An 18,315-nucleotide genomic window follows, 5' to 3' on the forward strand; every position below is an offset into this window, starting at 1 on the left:
CGTGGAAAAGGTGACCGGCTCCATTGTATTCTGACGGATTAGGATAGAAGGTTATATAGAGGCGATGACCGTCAATAGCTCGGAGACTAAAGTGCATAATAGAATCCTTTGTTCCAATGACATTCTCTCCAAGGACAATTCAATCTTCTACACCTGAAAACCAAATCAGTTCATCACACGTTCTCGAACACAACCAACAGACTGCGCCGCCTGTTCACTATCACTTTCCCGGCCACCTCAGTTCGCTCTCCGCACTCACTCAACTGTCCAGACCAAGCCAATCAACTCGTTAGTGCAAAAACGTGACCCGCAGGACGGAGAGAGCAACACAACAAAAACCTCAACACGCGTAAAGGAAATTAAAGATGGACAAGATGTGGAATTTAATTTCTTTGTGCTCCACATTTTTCTTTATTCTTCAATCGGGTATTACTTTAGGATGTTCTGTTCCCTTTAGTCCAATTCCACCGACAATTAATGAGAAAGTTTTTCACAGCGACGTGGTCCTATCAGGGAAAGTTGTAGGCAAGCAACTGGACTTGCAAAGAAGCATGTTCGGATCGCCGGTTTACACTGCACATTTAAAAGTATATTGCATCTACAAAGGGGAAGCTACACCACAGAACCTTACAGTGTCAACTGTTGGTAAGTTTTTGTGTTTCATTTTGTTTTACACAGCATGATATCCGTTTTCATTTAAACGTTAAGCATGTCTTGACACAGTCTAGGTTGTGTCGCTAGTCGGTTTTTCCAGTTTATTCATCCCGTACTCAACAAATTAACCGCATATTGAAAGGGCTTTTTTGCTTGCTAAGAAGACGTGACATACATCACTTAGCATAAAAAGTACCAGGAGATAGTTAGTGCAGTTTATCCATAAAGACCATGTAGGCTGGTAGGCTAGTTAGGTTGGATTCTCAAATGATCTAATAATGTCAAATTTCCTTTCAAATAACAAGGCTTTGAAAATATGGCGAGAACGTTTTCCGTGAACTAATCATTGCCAGAAAACATGTGCTGTAAGATAACACTTGAAAAGTTGAACGCCTATGCCCATGCCCATGCTGGCATGTAGCAACATGATACAAGCAGGGCTACTACTATTATGCAACCATTGCTAAAGGAATGCGGCAGCGATTTTAAATATGTCAAACAAATTCCTCAGTTTTTCAATTTCCTTTGTCAGGAAAATAATGTAAATTGAGATCGCGGTTATGCCGCAGCGTAATTATCTTATTAACTGAATCATGATACCTACAGCATTCTCGCTGTTACCCATTTTAACTAAATGGGTAACACTGGACGCGGGTGGCATTTCCATAGCTCCTCAGATGGAACACATGCTGACATGGTCTCTTGTTATTGTTTTATTTCTTTCAAATGGAACTGTCCTACTCCTATACATTCTATAGGACCTATGGTTATGATGGAGTATTACAACCTGAAGAACTCGCGGCATTTTTTCAACACTTGAGGGCCACATCTTCGTGTACATAAATCAAATTGATCAACAATAGTGATCCAATTAATGAAAATGAACTAAAGAGCAGTAACTACTTACTAGGCATGTTATATCATTAATAGTGGATTGGCCACGATAGTAATCAGTTATGATTACAGCTATTGGGTGAATCACTGAGATGATTGCTATATTGAGAGCTCTCATCTGACCGGGCTCGTTCAGATGGCTCGATTGCAGCAAATGCCATTTATATCTTTATTCCCGTTAGAACGCAACAGTCATGCCTTCTCCCAATTGTCAGTTTGTACAAAAAAACGAGATCGTTTCCGCCCAGTGCAATGGATTAGTAGCATTATATCCAGCTACAGGTTGCTATTGTGGAGGGAAATGGTCAGTCAGAAGATGGTTTCCAGAAGAAGAAAAAAAACACCCAACCACTAAATGGGTAACACTGGACGCGGGTGGCAAAAAAACACCCACCGTTGTGAGAATCCTGACCAATGTCGAGATGACTCGGACAACGCTGGTCGAGATGACAGTATTTTTCGCTCTCAGATCAGGGTGTATGTGATTCGATTTGTGTACGTCATATTAAGAACGAAATCGAATCATTTGCTTTCGCATGTTACCAGAAGCTTCAACCCTGCGCTTGTAACATGCCGAGAACAGGTTATGGTATGTTGTTGTAGTTGCAATTCAACATCTTGCCTTTGATTTAAGCTCTCAAAGTCTTAGCAACCGGTGAAACTTGTTACAACAATCCCTATTGATAATAAGGCTAACTCAATAATAACATATGCAGGCATGTTACAAGGAAATCAAGGGTCGTGAACTGATGAACAAGGGTGATAACACTCTAGTCTGTTTAGGGCGAACGTCTCAGTGTTTTAGCTACCTTAAGGACTCCATCCATAGACTTCCAAGTTTCATAGCCTGCCGATATCCATTCATAGGTTGCCAATGTTTCTAGCATAAATAATGAATGACGGAACATCATTATCGAGCAATTTATGCAATTTGACCTTCAATCAAATCACGCATCGTGTAGACTCTCACGAACGCATTAGAAGGTTGACGAGGACACGTTATACTGCTGCATCATTGGCTTTACCTAACGATCTTACTCATCAAACGCTGTTGCTGATATAGCTGATATAGCTGATAAAATTTTGATGAATAAAATTACCCAGGTGTGACGACAAAAAAACACTTACTCTTATGTCTCATATCACATTACTACAGCTATCGAAAATAACCAGACATAAGAGTAAGTGTTTTTACATCGTCAAAAAATGCGCTGATTTAGATAGCAAGTAAACAACTTTAAAGCTTGTTAAATAAGGCGCTAAAAAATCATTGCATGAGGTAGTAGGCTGTCCTATATCTTTAATATTCTAATAATTGCCCGACTAAAAAGCATAAATTGAGTAATTGCCCAGCGCTTTGTCTAATTTGAGGCGGAAGTATCATGTGATTGAAATGGTGCCTGTGATGCCACCACAGACCTTGCGTTTTACCTCGTGGCTTGCAGGGGTTGTGAGACCTGTTTATTGCAGCGGGGGTGGATACATTAAGGGTCGATTTGTGGTGAAGTAAGTACCTGTGGTACCTGAGCTGCAAAAGAAGTAATTGCCTCGAATGATAAGATACTAAATACCTCGAACCAGAAATCAAGGTGTGTTTGTTCTGCAATGTTTCATTGATTAACATAAAGTTAGCAGCCAGTCAATCGGCAGATTCTAACCTCGCCTCAAAGTCACATTGTTGTACATACTAGTCTCAGGTAGCGTTACCAATTCTTAAGGTATGGCCAGTTGATTTGTAAACTATATCGCCTCGATCGTTTTGAGGTATCAAAGTCTATTGTTGCGTCACGTTCAACTTAAAATACTTGAATTCAATTAAAAGAAACAATTAATGCCATTCCAAGAATAAGACTGTCCACTCAGGAAGTGGAAGTAGTTATATCCTGGCACGCGACGATATTGGTACAATGAACTTATCGAACTTTTAAAACAATCTTTAATTGCTTCGAAAAGGGGAGAGAACGTGATTTCAAGGTGCAGATATTTTGATGAGTATATTTATCATCCGAATACTCATTGCTTTCGAACATATCCATCACAAGCAGAGTTTAAAGATACCTCAGACGTTTCTTGTGTGCCCCACACCATTGCGAGTCTTCGTCAGATGCTGCAGTGAGTGGTGACGTCAGCCGGTAGCCTTTAGCCTTCAAAGAAACTGCCATGAGAGTGCATTCCCGAGCTGAATGGGGGCTTAAGGAAATGGAGAGCCAGCTGTATAGTCGTTTTATTGGACCTAGTATGGTTCAGCGTCTCGTGGCACGTTGCTTTTGACCAAGTCATTCAATGACAAACTTCACTACTGGACATTGAAGAAGCATTGGTTGGGAGACCTTGTGATCCATTGCCTACATTGCGGCCAAACCCACAGCCTAGCCGAAGGCGCCTTCAATCTCTCTCCAATTAGACTTATCACCCTGCAACTCAGACGATAGCCAAGACTAACGTTATCAATCGCACCAATTGGGCAGAACTATCAGAGAGTAAGTGGGGAAATCAATTTGATAAATTCGTCTGTAAACATTTTGAAATAGGACCCAAGTGGGTCAAGTGATATGCATGATGAACCTTCGTCCATGGTCAATAACATCACTTAAAAACACAAGTTCATCTAAGGAAATGTTAACATGTTAAACCACACAGTTAAGCATCTCTCGTCTGATTAACAGTTTATAGTTCAAAGTAATGAGGTTGGTTCAAATCATATTCGAAGGAACTTTCTCCTCTCCCCGTCGCTGTAGACTACGGCCCCAGAAACCTAACACCGGGGAGTAACAGTCCAACCATTTGGATTCCTGAACTGGAAATAAAACCTCTACTCCACTCCCGTCGAATCGAACAACAAAAACAGATTTGATATCACGGCCTGTTGAACCATAAATCGTCACTTAACATTTCGGATGCTGTTCATCATGGGGCAAAATCAAGGTTCAGGGGACATAACCAAGGTTCAAGTTGATTAGAGCTTGTCGCGTGCCAGGAAAGAGAACTCGGTGGACTAATTACTACCCGGACGCAAACTTGATTAAATTTTATCAAAATCTTGCGGCTAAGTAAAGGACAGCAAGAAATAGGAAGAATGGATCTGATTCCCTGAGGATCTTTCCTTTTCTTTTTATGCACGTCTGGCATGATAGAAGGTTGGTCACTTGGTATCTTTGCACGACAGTCGATCGTGTATGTAGGTCTATATAGTAGATGTAGTTTGACCTGATAGTGCACAGTCTGTCACCTTCTCAACGACCCACATTCTCCGAATATTTTTTCACAAAGTAGTTTTTAATGAGGGCATTTACTTGTTGACATGTAAACTAAGTGCACAGGGTTGCCTGTGTTTTTTTGTTATTGTTTTTCTGATCTGACGGTGTAGATTATATGGTTGCTCTGGCTAAGAATTTTATGTAGTCATGCGAATATTGTTACCGATACGATGCTTTTGTTAATGTTTTTATAGGCCTAAATGATAACATTATTCATTACATAGAGTTGCATCCTTAGAACGACGGACACAAAAATGCCTACTTATATGAATAATCCTATGGATTCCTTCTCATGAGGTAGGGTTATTATGAAGATCGGGCGTAAGCGCAAGCCTAGCAGTAATTTCTTACAAACATGGCTTCGGGCAATTGTCGTGTCTGGATGGATCTTAGAGAGAAACAAGAGGTGCATGCAATGACCAAAAAAATTTAAAAGTTCGCCGTAGTTTTGCCTATCACCATTAGTGGAATGTGTCTGAATTTGTTTATTTCAAGCTTCACACGCTATCTGTCTTTACAAGTGGTTTCGGTGTCAGATTATTTTACACTATCTCTTGAAAAATAAACGGAGTGCCTCTGTTGATAAAAGGTCATATGAAAAGGTTCGTTGAAAGCAATTTCGGTGGTGTGTGCCCAGTATCTATACAATTTTCGGCTCCACACAGGCAGCCGAACATTGAACAGGTTGTCGTCACTTGTCTGAACTAGGTCATCAAACCCCTGTTTATTTCAATTCAGCAGGTGACCTCGCTTCAGCCATTACACTCGACTCGGTGAACTTCTGTCTAGAATGGTTTCATGTCCTATTTTTTACCACTTCGTTATCTATATCATAAGAGGCTAACGCGATTGTTGATTCTTTGTCGCCCGGTCACCACCCCCAGCGGGAGTATTTGCCGCCAGGTCATGAACCCCAGCAAGTGCTTGTTGGTAGCAACAATCATTTTGACATTAGCCTGCGCTACTATTGTTATCGGTGGCCTCGGAAGACTTCAGCGCACATCTGTGGGATTGTCGACCTACATCATCGAGCCTTAAAGCAGCCCTAGTACGCTCATACATATCAGCCACATCCAAACCATATGCCCATACTCCACTCCTCCCGGAAAAGAACCCCATCATGTCAGTCTCGGATGTGATATTCATTTTGAAACCTTCGAATGACTAAGAATAGCTGAACCAGACCCTGAAATGGTAGATGTCGTCCTGGGTAAGCCCCTTCGCCGATGGTTTACCCATAGCCAACGTACCTTACCCTTGGCACTACGTTTACCTTGCTAAGCTGATCAAATACACAAACGCTACGTCTTCTAAATGAAAGTTTGATGAGAAGCAGGTTCTTTTGACCTGTTAGCTAGTACTAAAAATGATTATTCAATGAACCAAACGAGCTAGCATTTTTCCCCAACCTTGGCCTTCTTTATAAACAAGGTGCAAGAAAAAAGCTTAATAAATTCCAGAAAAACCATCTACAAAATACCTGAGAGCGAAGGTTGAGTCACGTTAGCACACCTTTGAGACTATTTCTGTCAGATTTACAACTCGATAATTGACGAGGGGTCACATATGATCAGTTTATTTCTACGTTTTAGTAAAAAAAGTTTACATAAAGCACGAACTCTTCAACTACTACTACTACTACTACTACTACTACTACTACTACTACTGCTACATCTACTACTACTACTACTGCTACTGCTACATCTACTTCATGAACTAGTTAGAGTTATTTTATTCCGTTGTCAGGTGAGGGGGCATCCAGGGAGAGAGAGGGGTCACGGATAAAATAAATGAGGCACCTCTGTTGCCCCTTGTCAGATGCAAGAGGATTCTGCACTTAATGTAGCCTAATTATTTTGTCACATCAATTGTTATAAGCCTATGAATATGCTGAATACCATTTTGGTGGGTTAAGATACTGCAAATGAATGTCCCCATCGCTTTTGGGAAGCGTTACAGTCGTATAAGAAAGAGAAACGTCCTAAATGTAATTGATCAAGCAAAGCCTTTGAACCGAATCGGAGCATTCTGAACGGGTCGATGAAGATACATGTAAATACATCTCCATCCAATTCTTTAAAACATGACACATTTTCTTACGTTTTAACCACATGCAGGTGTCTAGCCTCGATAACCCTACACCTTACTTGCTTCTTTCGACATATTCAATTATGTCCGTAACCTTGCAGGATAAAACTTTTTTTCAACCTTGAAGATTCAACAGTGTAAACAGGCCAGTTAACGAGCTAGAGCCCAAAGGGGTGTGGACATATTTTTACGAGCCCCGCAAGCAAAATTTCTTCCCATGTGGTATGTTACCTTACGGACCTGAGACCTACTGTAAAGTGATTTAGATCGGGTCTGTGAAAAGAAGTACCAATGTGTTTGGCCTGTGATGGCACTGTTCGTCCTCATTCAATCAGTGCAGCTTCTTTTCTCATTCTCATAACCGTCTAGTTTATTGATGGCAGTAGATATTGCCACGGCACAATTGTATGCTATGCATCATATTCTGACGAGACGGGTGTGATATAGAATACGGCACATGCGGCATCTTTGTACCGAAAGCTGAAACCGTAAAATAATATCAACATGTTTTTGCAGACGGTCAGTTGTTTTTCTCCCAGCATACTGCATCCGGCAAGCATGTTCCACACTGACTAAGCAAATGTCACGATTAAAAACGTTACAACAACTTTGATGAGTTGAGTACTAGGATTAGTCGGAGCAATAACATAGCTATTAAAGTAACTGCAAATTATTTTATAGCTTACACCTGCGAATGTACTGAAAAACTTTGGTAGGAGGAGGATTCAATTCCTGTCCATATCAATTTCACCAGAGAGGTTTCGAAATAGTTTGCGATTTCATAGTGGATAGCAGGACGTTAGGGGCATGAGAAAATGGTTTATCATTGCCTAACAGGGCTGTATTGTATTTAAAGAACGCAATTCGATCTTTGATTATTCGACCAAATTGCACAAGAACATCGCATTTCAGGCATTTCATTTGCAAGGTCTGATATCTATACAAATTTTACCGGCATCTCGACAAATTCATTCTCGCGTGGCGAGGCCCTTCGCATCCTTTCCTCCTCTGCCAGCGCAGTGTCGCTGAACACTTACTGACACCGACACTGTGATCAAAACGCCATTTGCTTTTATTGAGGGTCTTCTTCTTCGGAGGGTAATGCAGTTAGGTTGATGGATCGCTTACCGATTGGATAAAAGTAAGAATAAATCACCCGGCTTCAGTGCTATGAAATATAAATTAATGTGTGGTCATGGTCGTACAAATTCCCGTCGAAATGGTGTGCACATTTAATCACCCTGCATCCACATGCACGTTGCTTAGTCCATGCTAACTTTGGTTCAATTTGCATACATGATGTCGTACATGGTGTATATTGATTCAGGACGAAGCTAGGTTGGAATTTCCCATGCTTATGTAAACACTGGCCAACAGTGGCTGAAGAATCTTGAACAGTCAGGAAGACCTTAGCAAAATGTTTATAGAATCATGTGGTAACTCGAGACGTTTCGTCAGGTGCGCACATCTCTGATCGTGTTCTCTCCCCTTAATATCTTCTTAAGTTCATTATGAGAACCACGATATTCAGAACATGTAGTAATGCTTTAATGTACTGGCGGCTGAAGTCAGCATAGGGTAGAATCGCATTCAAGCATCGTGCTGGTATCATACTGCACCTCATCAAAATCATGCAGACGTACACTCATGAATGCATGCATTAAATGCAGCTAGTGTTCCAGACATAGGCGCAAAATATAAGTGAAAGTATGAGAAATTGTACCAGAAGGGCCGTTATCAACTTAATAGCATAGGAACTATTACGTAGACTTAAGTGCGCACAGCCTAACAGAACGATATGTGATGGGTGCCATCTTCTCAGAGGGCACATTTTCGCCATACCTCATAAGCAAGATTTGAAAGCATAACAGAAAACCGTGCGGAGTTTCAGACCTAAGGACAGCGTTAGTAACATCACTTCAGGGGAAGGGAAAAGCAATAATTAAAGAGTTAAAAGCTGCGTTTATACGAAATTATACTGTAATCACTCGATCTTGGTATAATAAATAATTATGATCAGGAAAAAAAGATACATGTACGTCCGTGTTCGACGAGTACGAGTTTATAGCCGCATCATGAACTAATCATTTCATCTTACAACCCGTGAGTTATGTTTGATAATTCCTGGCAGCTTTTTCACAGTACCTTCTTGAGTATGTGACGTAGAGTTCAGGAGAGGTCACAAAAAGTGATAGAGTTTACCTACCTGGAATAGATAGAGTTCACACTGTTTATCATGAGTGTTTAGAAAAACGGCAACCTCAGGTGGTGGTTGCAACTACCGTTTATTTCGTAATTATTTAGTGCACAGCAATGACTGGTTGACGTAAACAGTGTTAGCCAATATGATACATGAAGTTGCTGACATTTTGCGATTCACCTCTAAGTATCCACCCCTTGGCCCTTTTTCATTGATAGGATACATGAAAATGACTCAACTGACCGCATCCCTATTTCTTACATGTAGACAAATCTGGTTACCGGGTACAGGCTAAGCCTTCGTCCTAGAAACGACTGGTATATCAGTTCCGTTAAAGGAAGGTGTTATTTCACCTACTGAAGCTATTCTATAACAAAAAGTATACCTATTCTCTTCCACAGGAGATCCCGGCAGCAACTGTCCTTCCATCCATCTGCGAGTCCGTCAGGAGTATATCCTCCTGCTCACCAGAACCGCAGACGGGAGATACGTCCCAACATACTTCCCGGAGGCGTTTACACATGGAACCATGACAGACGTTCTGAAGATGTGCGGGGTGCGATCACTGCACCCCACGCTCAGCCGTAGGTTTCTTTCTCTACTAAATCAGTTGAGGTTTCGCTTCTTATCGAATTGATAACATCCAATGTTCAACAAATCGTTGCCTTTTTAGATTCATTGATAGATCAGAAACCAACTGCCATCTATGAAGCTTAAGCTTAAAGTTGTCAGGCAGCCGTCCTCAAATCACTGGCTTTCTGTCGGGGAAGCCGATCGGTATTTTGTATATCATGAAGTTCTGATGAATGGAAAGGGGTCTGAAGCTCGCTCTCTGGATGTTCTTTAGAAATCAGCGATCTTTACTCATCTTATAGTGGTCACAAGACAGTTTTTAATAATATGTATCAAAGTGGTTGGGATCCGCGGACTTTTTGCTATTGAAACCTAGTCTTTAAGGTATCAATTCTTGCCATTATCTTCTAATTTTCCTCCATCAGGCGACGAGCGCATTTTGATGTCATGTGGCGCCGTTAGCCATGGGGACTGCATACCCCATGAACCTCATATCAAGCCACCTATAACAACACCACAACCTCAGATCGTTGCTCCAACAACGACACCTGCTGCAGAAGTGAAATTACAACCAAAAATGGAGCAAAAAAGTACCAAAATGCCTATGACAACTACAGGGAGAACGACAACATCCATGTTACCAACTGCGACAACCATGGAAGAAGTCGAAACTGCGACAACCGCGACGACAACGAAAACGAAATCGACGACGATGTCAGCACCCACAATGAAATCGGAAAAGTCGCCATCAAAGGAAAAGGAGCGGCAGAAGATGAATCGGAATTCGAAATATGAATCGAGCGATCCACGAGATGAGCCGAATGATGCTATGGGTATGACGGTCGAGGTGATGAGTGAGCCAGTCGCTACACAGACCAAGTCCAAGTCAGGTCAGTGTGCATTACTAGTATACTCAAGAATTAATGGAGGATATCGATAGAAAATAATCCTTCCCCTCCCTTGGCTCCCCATTTCCTCGCATTAAGACTATACCAAATTTTATCAGATGGCACAACTAAAAGCATTAAGACAAATATGTTGTCTTCATGTTTGTGACAATTGTCCTCAGACACGTCAGAACGTCTAAAAGTATCGAGGAGTGGGAAAAGTGACAATGGTGCTACCTTGCAACCAGTCTACACTACAAAGATCCCTGGTTACAAGAAATGATAGATAGCATACTCGATTGATATTCCGCTACTGTTATACGCACATTGATGAAAATGATTTTGCCTTTCAGAGGAGAAGAAAACCATTGAAAAGAAGGAAAAGCGGGAACCAGCCCTAGATGCCGTCGTGGACAGCAAAGGCTCTGCCGAAGCACTGCGAATATCGATTGCATGTGTTGTAATGACGCTGGTAGTGACACTATTAATGAAGCAATGAACGTTCTGTTTTGCTGATAGTGATTAGTTCTGACTTTTTTACAAGGCTTTGCGAGAAGCATACTTACTCGGGTATGGATATCATTTATGGGGTATCATATCTGTTTCTGGAGGCGAGGGAAAAAGACTAGAAAACATCATACATCTACATAAAGAAATACCCCTAGTTAAGGCTTGGTCCTGGGAGCCCTGCGTTGGGTATACTGGTAGAAAGGTACGGCCTGGGTTCTAGAGGACAACCAATCGAAAAACGGCAAGCCGTTATTGCTAGACATTGAAAATGTAGAATCTTGATATTCAAAACGGAGCAGGTACTGCCGTCTTTCCTCAGCTCCTCGCATATCTAGCAATTTATTCGAGATAACATAGAAGACTATGGGTAGTGTATATAAATTAATATCTCTTTAACATGTTTGTGGATGATGTAGTGAATCAACGAAAGGAGGACGCGTCTGAGCGAGGGGCCGCTCCTAGCGTCCGGGTCGACCAGAATTGATATTGATTGGTTTTTTACTTATTTTCAACAAACTGCAACAAATGATTATTTTACATACAACTGAAAAGGATAGAACACAGCACATACTGTTAGGGGACGTGCTATTATCTGTAAATAATTTTGAAATAAATTGTATTCGATACTCACTATTGTGATGCTACCGATGACAAAATGGACAAAATCTAAAACAATCGATACAACAATGCAACAATACAACAATTACATTGTAAACATTTCAAAAGAATGTATCGTCTGGGACAGATCGGCAAGTACACGTATCATTATTTCGTGTAACCTGGTGGACACTACGCGACTCATTTTACAACTGTCCCGCCATACTGTTATGCATGGGGACACTTAGTCATGTAGAACGGACCGAATCCCAACGACGGACCAGTTTACGAAGCATTCTCACAGCCTAACTTCGAATGAGATTTTACACATCGGGATAGTAAGAACGCCTTATGGTTATGCTAAGCAATGATTAGACGTGAACCAACGGCACCAATAATGCAGCCAATAGAAAATGTTGAACAACGTGAAGGCAAACGGAAACAAAAATCTCGACGCTAGTTCTACTTTTTCGGCAGGTGTCTTAGCCTTGTTGTTCTTCGGGGGAAATCTGAATTTGTCTCTTCTTTGATAAGTTTGACTGTCGGCCATTTCGACATCAGTATCAACCTGAAAGAAGAGAGTAGTCGTGACAGCACATGGTGGCCTGCAAAGGGAAACAGCTTCCCTCTCAAATAGCTCTACAGGAATTCTAAGTTTTATTCGACCATCAAGGACACACTTTTTCAGCAGGATGTTGCGTTGCTTTCAATCATGGCGCTAATGCATGGCCGACCACTTGCGACATCCCACTTGGTCAATTTCTGAAGATTCGGACACTTACCCGCGAAAGATTACCATTATCGTTTTTTCTGAGATTCCCCGCAGTAAGAACGGATGGATTCGCCAGGACATGATCAAATGCAGCCTGGAAAAAATTAAGGAAAATTTTTGACAGGAGTTGGTTCATGCCAGTACGGTACTGTAAATAAGGCTCAGCAGTCTAGTACTATCCGCTTATGTCTTGAATAATTTATCGTTTTATCGTACCCACCGCCTTTTTCTTCGCCTTCTTCTCTATCTTCCTTGTCATTACATTTGCCACCGCAAACTCCAACAGCGCGCCGAAGACGAAAACTAAACACGTCGACATCCACACATCAATAGCCTTGATGTAGGAGACCTTGGGCAGCCGGGTGTGGAGACCAGAGCTCTGGGTCGTGATAGTCAGCACCGTGATGAGGCCGAGGGAAATCCTCGCAGGCGTTGCGTTGATATCCAGCCAGAAGTTTACCCAAGAAAGAACGACGATCAGGATACTTGGGATGTAGGTCTGAATGATGTAGGTGCCGATATCACGCTCCATCGGGAAGACGAAACGTAGAACGCTGAAATTTCCTGGAAAACAGATACAAGTCCTTAACCCTCACTTGATCTATGTTTGGTAATGGTCAAATTTCATCCAATCTCCTTCAAACAGGACATAAAGATTAACCAACCTGTTGAGTACAGAATAAGTTCTGCATGTTGCTCCACGTGCTCCTTATCGATGATGAATTCCGGCAGCAGCATGTCTTCCTCGTAAGTGATGGAGTTATCGGACATGAAATCGTACATGAGGTCTCTGGACGAGTAGCCAACTGAAAGAGATCGAGAGTAGATCGAGCGGAGTATGCTCTATCTGCTCAAAGGAGATGGGCTACCAGCACCTTGTCATGGTCGTCTTGCGGATGAATATTTTCGACCATGAAACCGAAAGCAGTTATACCTGAGGTTACCTGAATGAGTAATCGTCAGTAGGAAGACGTTCGGTTGATAAATGATACTACATTGTAAGGATCTAAAGCGTCCTTCTCCTGTGTACAAGATTGTTGGAACTGTTCAATTTTCTCATTGTGAACACCGACCTTGGAATACCACTAGTCGATGGTCCCTTCCACCTCTCACACCAGAATCCTTCTTTTTATTGTTATATGTTTAGATTCACGTTTAAGGTAGTTACTTTTGACACATTACGAATTAGAAACCATACCAACAGTTAAGCCACCTGCAAAAGATGACTTTTCCAGGTAAATTTGAAGGTCCAGGGGAACTGCTACTGGTCTTTTAATGCTTCAAAATGAAAAAAGACAAGTCTCTAGCAATTATCGTATGATGTGTTTACTTACAACTTCCAATTACGACACTGCATCTTTGATTATCCATCGGGTAGTAGTATAGATGCATGTTGCATGATAGTATCAGGGAGAGTCTGTAAAATATAGAAAAATGCTTTTAATCATCTTTGAGAGATCCTCACGCGCCGCATCCCAATCTACTACCTATAAACGGGTTTCTCAGTACCTCCCTCCATTTTTCGAGGAACGGCAGAGAACAAAGGGACCACTTCCAGAACGTAGGTAAAGCTCTTTTGGATATGAGTCGCCAGATATTCCTGATGTTGGAGGCCCTGTATGCTACCTTGTCGACTTATTGTCATTCAAAAACAGGGTGCTCGTGGTGTGACGAGCTGCCGTTATCTTGTCCCACCAGGAGCACCCTCTGAAAGGGTTGAAACCTAATTGTATCCATGGTAAATCAACTTTATTTCATAGCATCCCTACACAGAAAAGGGTGCCAAGGCTACACCTTTGCCTGCCCCAAAGGGTGCCTTAGGCCTGAAGCACCCTTTCTGGCACCCCTGTTTTTTCAGGGATAAGAAAGTATGTATAGTACGTGTAAGGAGTACCTCTGACTTATCAATAACACGCCATCAGGATGCAGAGTTAGCAGATCATTCGGGACGGTCAGGTGATGATGGTATCCACTCTTGGCGTTGAGGAACACGGTATCTGGCCTCCACATCTGGTTCATCCGATGAAATCCAAGGGATACTGAGTCGCCGTAAGATTTGTTGAAAGCCAAGCGGTGGTCGCGCCATTTTTGTCGAAAGAAGATATCAATATTGTAATCCTGAAATAATCGAAGTTGGACAAATTTACTTCTTCCTGGTTTAAATGATTGACATAATCGTGTTCGGTAATCTTTCTTTCAAACCATTGCGATGTCCATTAGATGCTGAACGATAATACACGTGTCTTGCTTGACTATTCTTTCAAAATCTCCAAGTAATTCTACATGAGCTCAAGAACCTCAAGATATAGGCCTCCAGGCTCATCCGAACTCTCATGTAATGAATGTAGGGAGCATGACATGCATTGGCTTTTCAAAAATATTCGGAGCCCTCTCTTAGTTATCAACAGAGTCACGTTTTGCTTGTGTTACATTGGACACGAGATTAATTAATGGTTCCGAGTATCCAGCAAATTTCAAAGTGTCCATCAATAAATGACCAATTAAATGGGCAAAAGCAGCCAATAGAACGATTGCAGATTAAACATACCATGGTTTTATCGCTGATTGACGTAATAGAGTTGACATGGAACTGAGCCTGGATAGTAGTAGGTTTCCCTGAAAAAAGAACGACATGGCACTGTGAGACTGAAACGTACTCCTTTTTACCACTTTAATATACTGTGTAGATATATAATATTAAGCCAGTTGAAGTGCTTTTGTACAGAAGCGCTCGGTAGCTCAGTGGTCTGAGGCGCTGACCCAGTGATCTCTTTCACTCCGAGCGCTGGTTCGAATCCCACCGAAACCATACAACATTTAACGAATTATCTATTTGGCTAAATATTTTTTACACCTCGACATTCATTCAGACCACTCTTCGGTCATTTTCACTGTTACTATCGACCATTGCCCACGATGCGTTTTCAGACAATGCCGTAGCTGACACAGCTGCCTGGTACAGACTATAGATTTCACGCCATAAGTGAGTTTCAGAATAAGAAAATCGAACTCGATTGCTATTCGATCCTATTCAACCAACTCATTCCGATTCTACATTGCAATCACTGTGAGAAATCGTTGCTTTTTTAGATCTTAATAGGTGGCATCTTGTTTGGGCTACCCTGTAAAAAATGGCTATACCTAGCAAAGAATCAGGACGGACCGTCTTGTTGTAGGATGACAGGAGTTCGTCGATCATTATTTCGGACACCTGACTTGCCTCGCCATTTCCTGTACAGAAGCACGCTATAACGAGCCTGAAAACGGGAAAAAAGCTCTGAGAGACTAAGAGTCTGCCGATGATCACAAAAAAGCAACAAAAATTGATGTTGGATTGATCCGAAATATTAATAAGACAACATATCACAACATCCATATGGAAGATATTACGTCTGTATACCATACTATATCCTATATCCGTATTGACGTGGAACATTTGACCCTTGTGATCGAGAAAGGGCTCAGTTCTTAATAGCTCCCGGCACGTTGCACAGTATCGTCGCTCAAAATTCGTCCATCTCAGATTACAAGCTTATACCTCATCAGACAATTGCTGTCACTACATCGATCTAGTCGAGTGGTCGTACCTGACACCCTGAAGTGTTTTGGAAAAATCCTGCGCGAGTAAAGCGCGATCAATTCGTCCACCTCAAATAACAAGTTTATACCTCATCAGCCTGAGACAATTACTGTCACTACATCGATCTAGATGAGTGGTCGTACCTGACAACCTGAAGTGTTTTGGAAACATCCTGCGCGCGTAAAGCGCCATCAATAAATGTAGTCGATCCTCCTTTAAACTTCCGCTTTCGGTAGTTCCCACTCCATATTTATAGGTTGATGGTAACTGAGCGTTTTTATAAATTTTTCCAGCACCGTCTGACTCTGATAAACTGCACTTTTATGCTGCGGATTTAGAGCTGGTTAGGAAAGGTCACCCATCATCTTGATTTCGCAACGAGAACTTGTCCAAACGCACTAAATGCCCATATAATGGTAGAATAATAGGGAGACAGATGTCCAGAATTGAAACCTGTCACAATTTGTGAACATTCAGTGTCCTACGGACTAGTTCAAGTCGCTCCAAGATTTCTGTTTTTTTGCAGACGTATGGCTGACCTCAAATTACATGACCTTTGGGGGTATCCGCGAATGTCCCTAGACTACAACGGGGCCAAGCTGCCCATGACCGGAGCATTAGGCTTTTTGGGATGTATGTAGAATGGTTCATGACGGGGAACATCGATTTTCGTTTGAAGGACTCTTAACTAACCCTTGGTGGATGTTTGGCTGTAGACCACTACTTCGTCCCCAGGGCGTACGGGTCGAACCTATTATAATGGCTAAATTGGCTGATGCCAGAATACTAGCCATTTTCGGAGAAAATGACATTTTGGGGAAAAAAATTGAATATTCAAAAGCGTCCTTCTGTGATTTCCTGACAAAGTGTAGAGTTGGCACTGAGCTTACTTGTCATGAGTGCTCTCTGCGTTCACTTCAGTTTGCGAGACATTAATTACTTGTATAATGTGGCTGATGCTAATTCTTCATGCAAGCCCACAACTCCCTGATACTTAATTGCTATGACTGTGCCAGATAGCAAAATGTAGATCTTCTTTTGCGTTTTCAATTTCGTTATCAACATTTTAAAAAGTTTTGCGAGTGTCTTATTTTGGGGGATTTCGCGAATAACCTCAATTCGCGAAAAGAAAAACCCGGCGCGGAAACTGTTTTTATATCGATAAAATGGAAATATCGTAACGTGATACGTGTATACTTACGGCAATACACTGTCCTACACTGTCCAATTAGATGTAGTTGAAGCTTTCTGCCTGCATTCCAGCGTTATTGGGAACTCTCATTTTTTCCCACTGTATATTGTGATAATTCAACTCAAGTAGCAATCAATTTGGAAAAAAACTACTCCGGGGGGTTCTAGGCGCCTTTTGAGGGGCCTATAATTGCATCGAGGGAGTGCTTGTGAAATCATTAGCAAACTCACCATTGTGAATACTTGCAATTTTGGACGCCTAAATTCCTGGCTGAGAAAATGCATAACACAGGCCTTCATGCATTACTTGTTTCCATGTAGAAACTTCTGTCTCGCCAAAATATGATTCTTCTTAACAAAATTTTTAACAAACTTACCCTGGTAGGATGAACATCATTGTGTTTCAGATCTTGCAAAATTTTCTTTCCGTATATGCGTATCAAACTCTTGCTCACGTCATGCTGGTGTTACATGTACCGTCGGGATTGCAATAAGTTATTCCGAAACCGGGCGGCAATTCCTGCCCCTCAGATTGAAGCGAGTCTATTGAACCATGCTACATCTCCCCGTGACACTCGCCGACGGATATTTTTCGGAAATCGATGGATGTCGTGGCTGCCGGCCAGGTTTCGAACACAAAAACATATTGAACTTACCCGTAAGCGATAATATGAGATGTTTAAAAACTATATCTCGGCGGATAAATATGTTGGAAATTTTTCTTCAAAAAGTTAATACTCTATGGTAGTGTTGATATTTATTTTCAGTGTGTATGTTCATAATTGAAAAATCACAAATTCAATTTCAAATTTCAAATTTTGAACGAACATCTGGTGCCAGGTTTGATGTGAACATATACTGCGCACCTCCCTTTGCAAGACATTAAGATACGATCTTGGTGTGTAGGATCTATACACAACCTACTGCAACTGTACATACAGTTTAGGCAACTTAATTTCTACGAATAAAAAGTACCGGTACACGTGGAGTCAAATTTCCGAGTGTGATTACTTTCTGTATTGCGTGCAGTGAGGGTGTCATATTTCGCATGCGAGTTTGTGCCACGTTGAGGATGGGAGTATATGACTATCAAGAACAAAATCTCTCATCAA

General features: G+C 41.6%; 2 protein-coding genes across 2 annotated transcripts; one reads left to right on the top strand and one right to left on the bottom strand.

The window, feature by feature from the left end:
* The first annotated feature begins 241 nt into the window (after positions 1-241).
* Positions 242-12,509, top strand: LOC135490883 (uncharacterized). The gene is made up of 4 exons (XM_064776454.1): positions 242-645; positions 9,495-9,677; positions 10,092-10,556; positions 10,907-12,509. Exons 1-4 carry the CDS (start codon positions 366-368, stop codon positions 11,050-11,052), a joined length of 1,074 nt encoding a protein of 357 aa, XP_064632524.1. The 5' UTR covers positions 242-365; the 3' UTR covers positions 11,053-12,509.
* On the bottom strand, positions 11,562-17,600 carry LOC135490914 (glycine receptor subunit alpha-2-like). The gene is made up of 10 exons (XM_064776494.1): positions 17,581-17,600; positions 15,574-15,689; positions 14,981-15,048; positions 14,327-14,550; positions 13,767-13,849; positions 13,098-13,238; positions 12,653-12,996; positions 12,443-12,526; positions 12,127-12,228; positions 11,562-11,579 (listed from the first exon to the last, which is right to left on the bottom strand). Exons 1-10 carry the CDS (start codon positions 17,598-17,600, stop codon positions 11,562-11,564), a joined length of 1,200 nt encoding a protein of 399 aa, XP_064632564.1.
* Positions 17,601-18,315: the final 715 nt, after the last annotated feature.

Source organism: Lineus longissimus, chromosome 7 (assembly GCF_910592395.1).
Source record: "Lineus longissimus chromosome 7, tnLinLong1.2, whole genome shotgun sequence".
In the NCBI taxonomy this organism is placed as follows: domain Eukaryota; kingdom Metazoa; phylum Nemertea; class Pilidiophora; order Heteronemertea; family Lineidae; genus Lineus; species Lineus longissimus.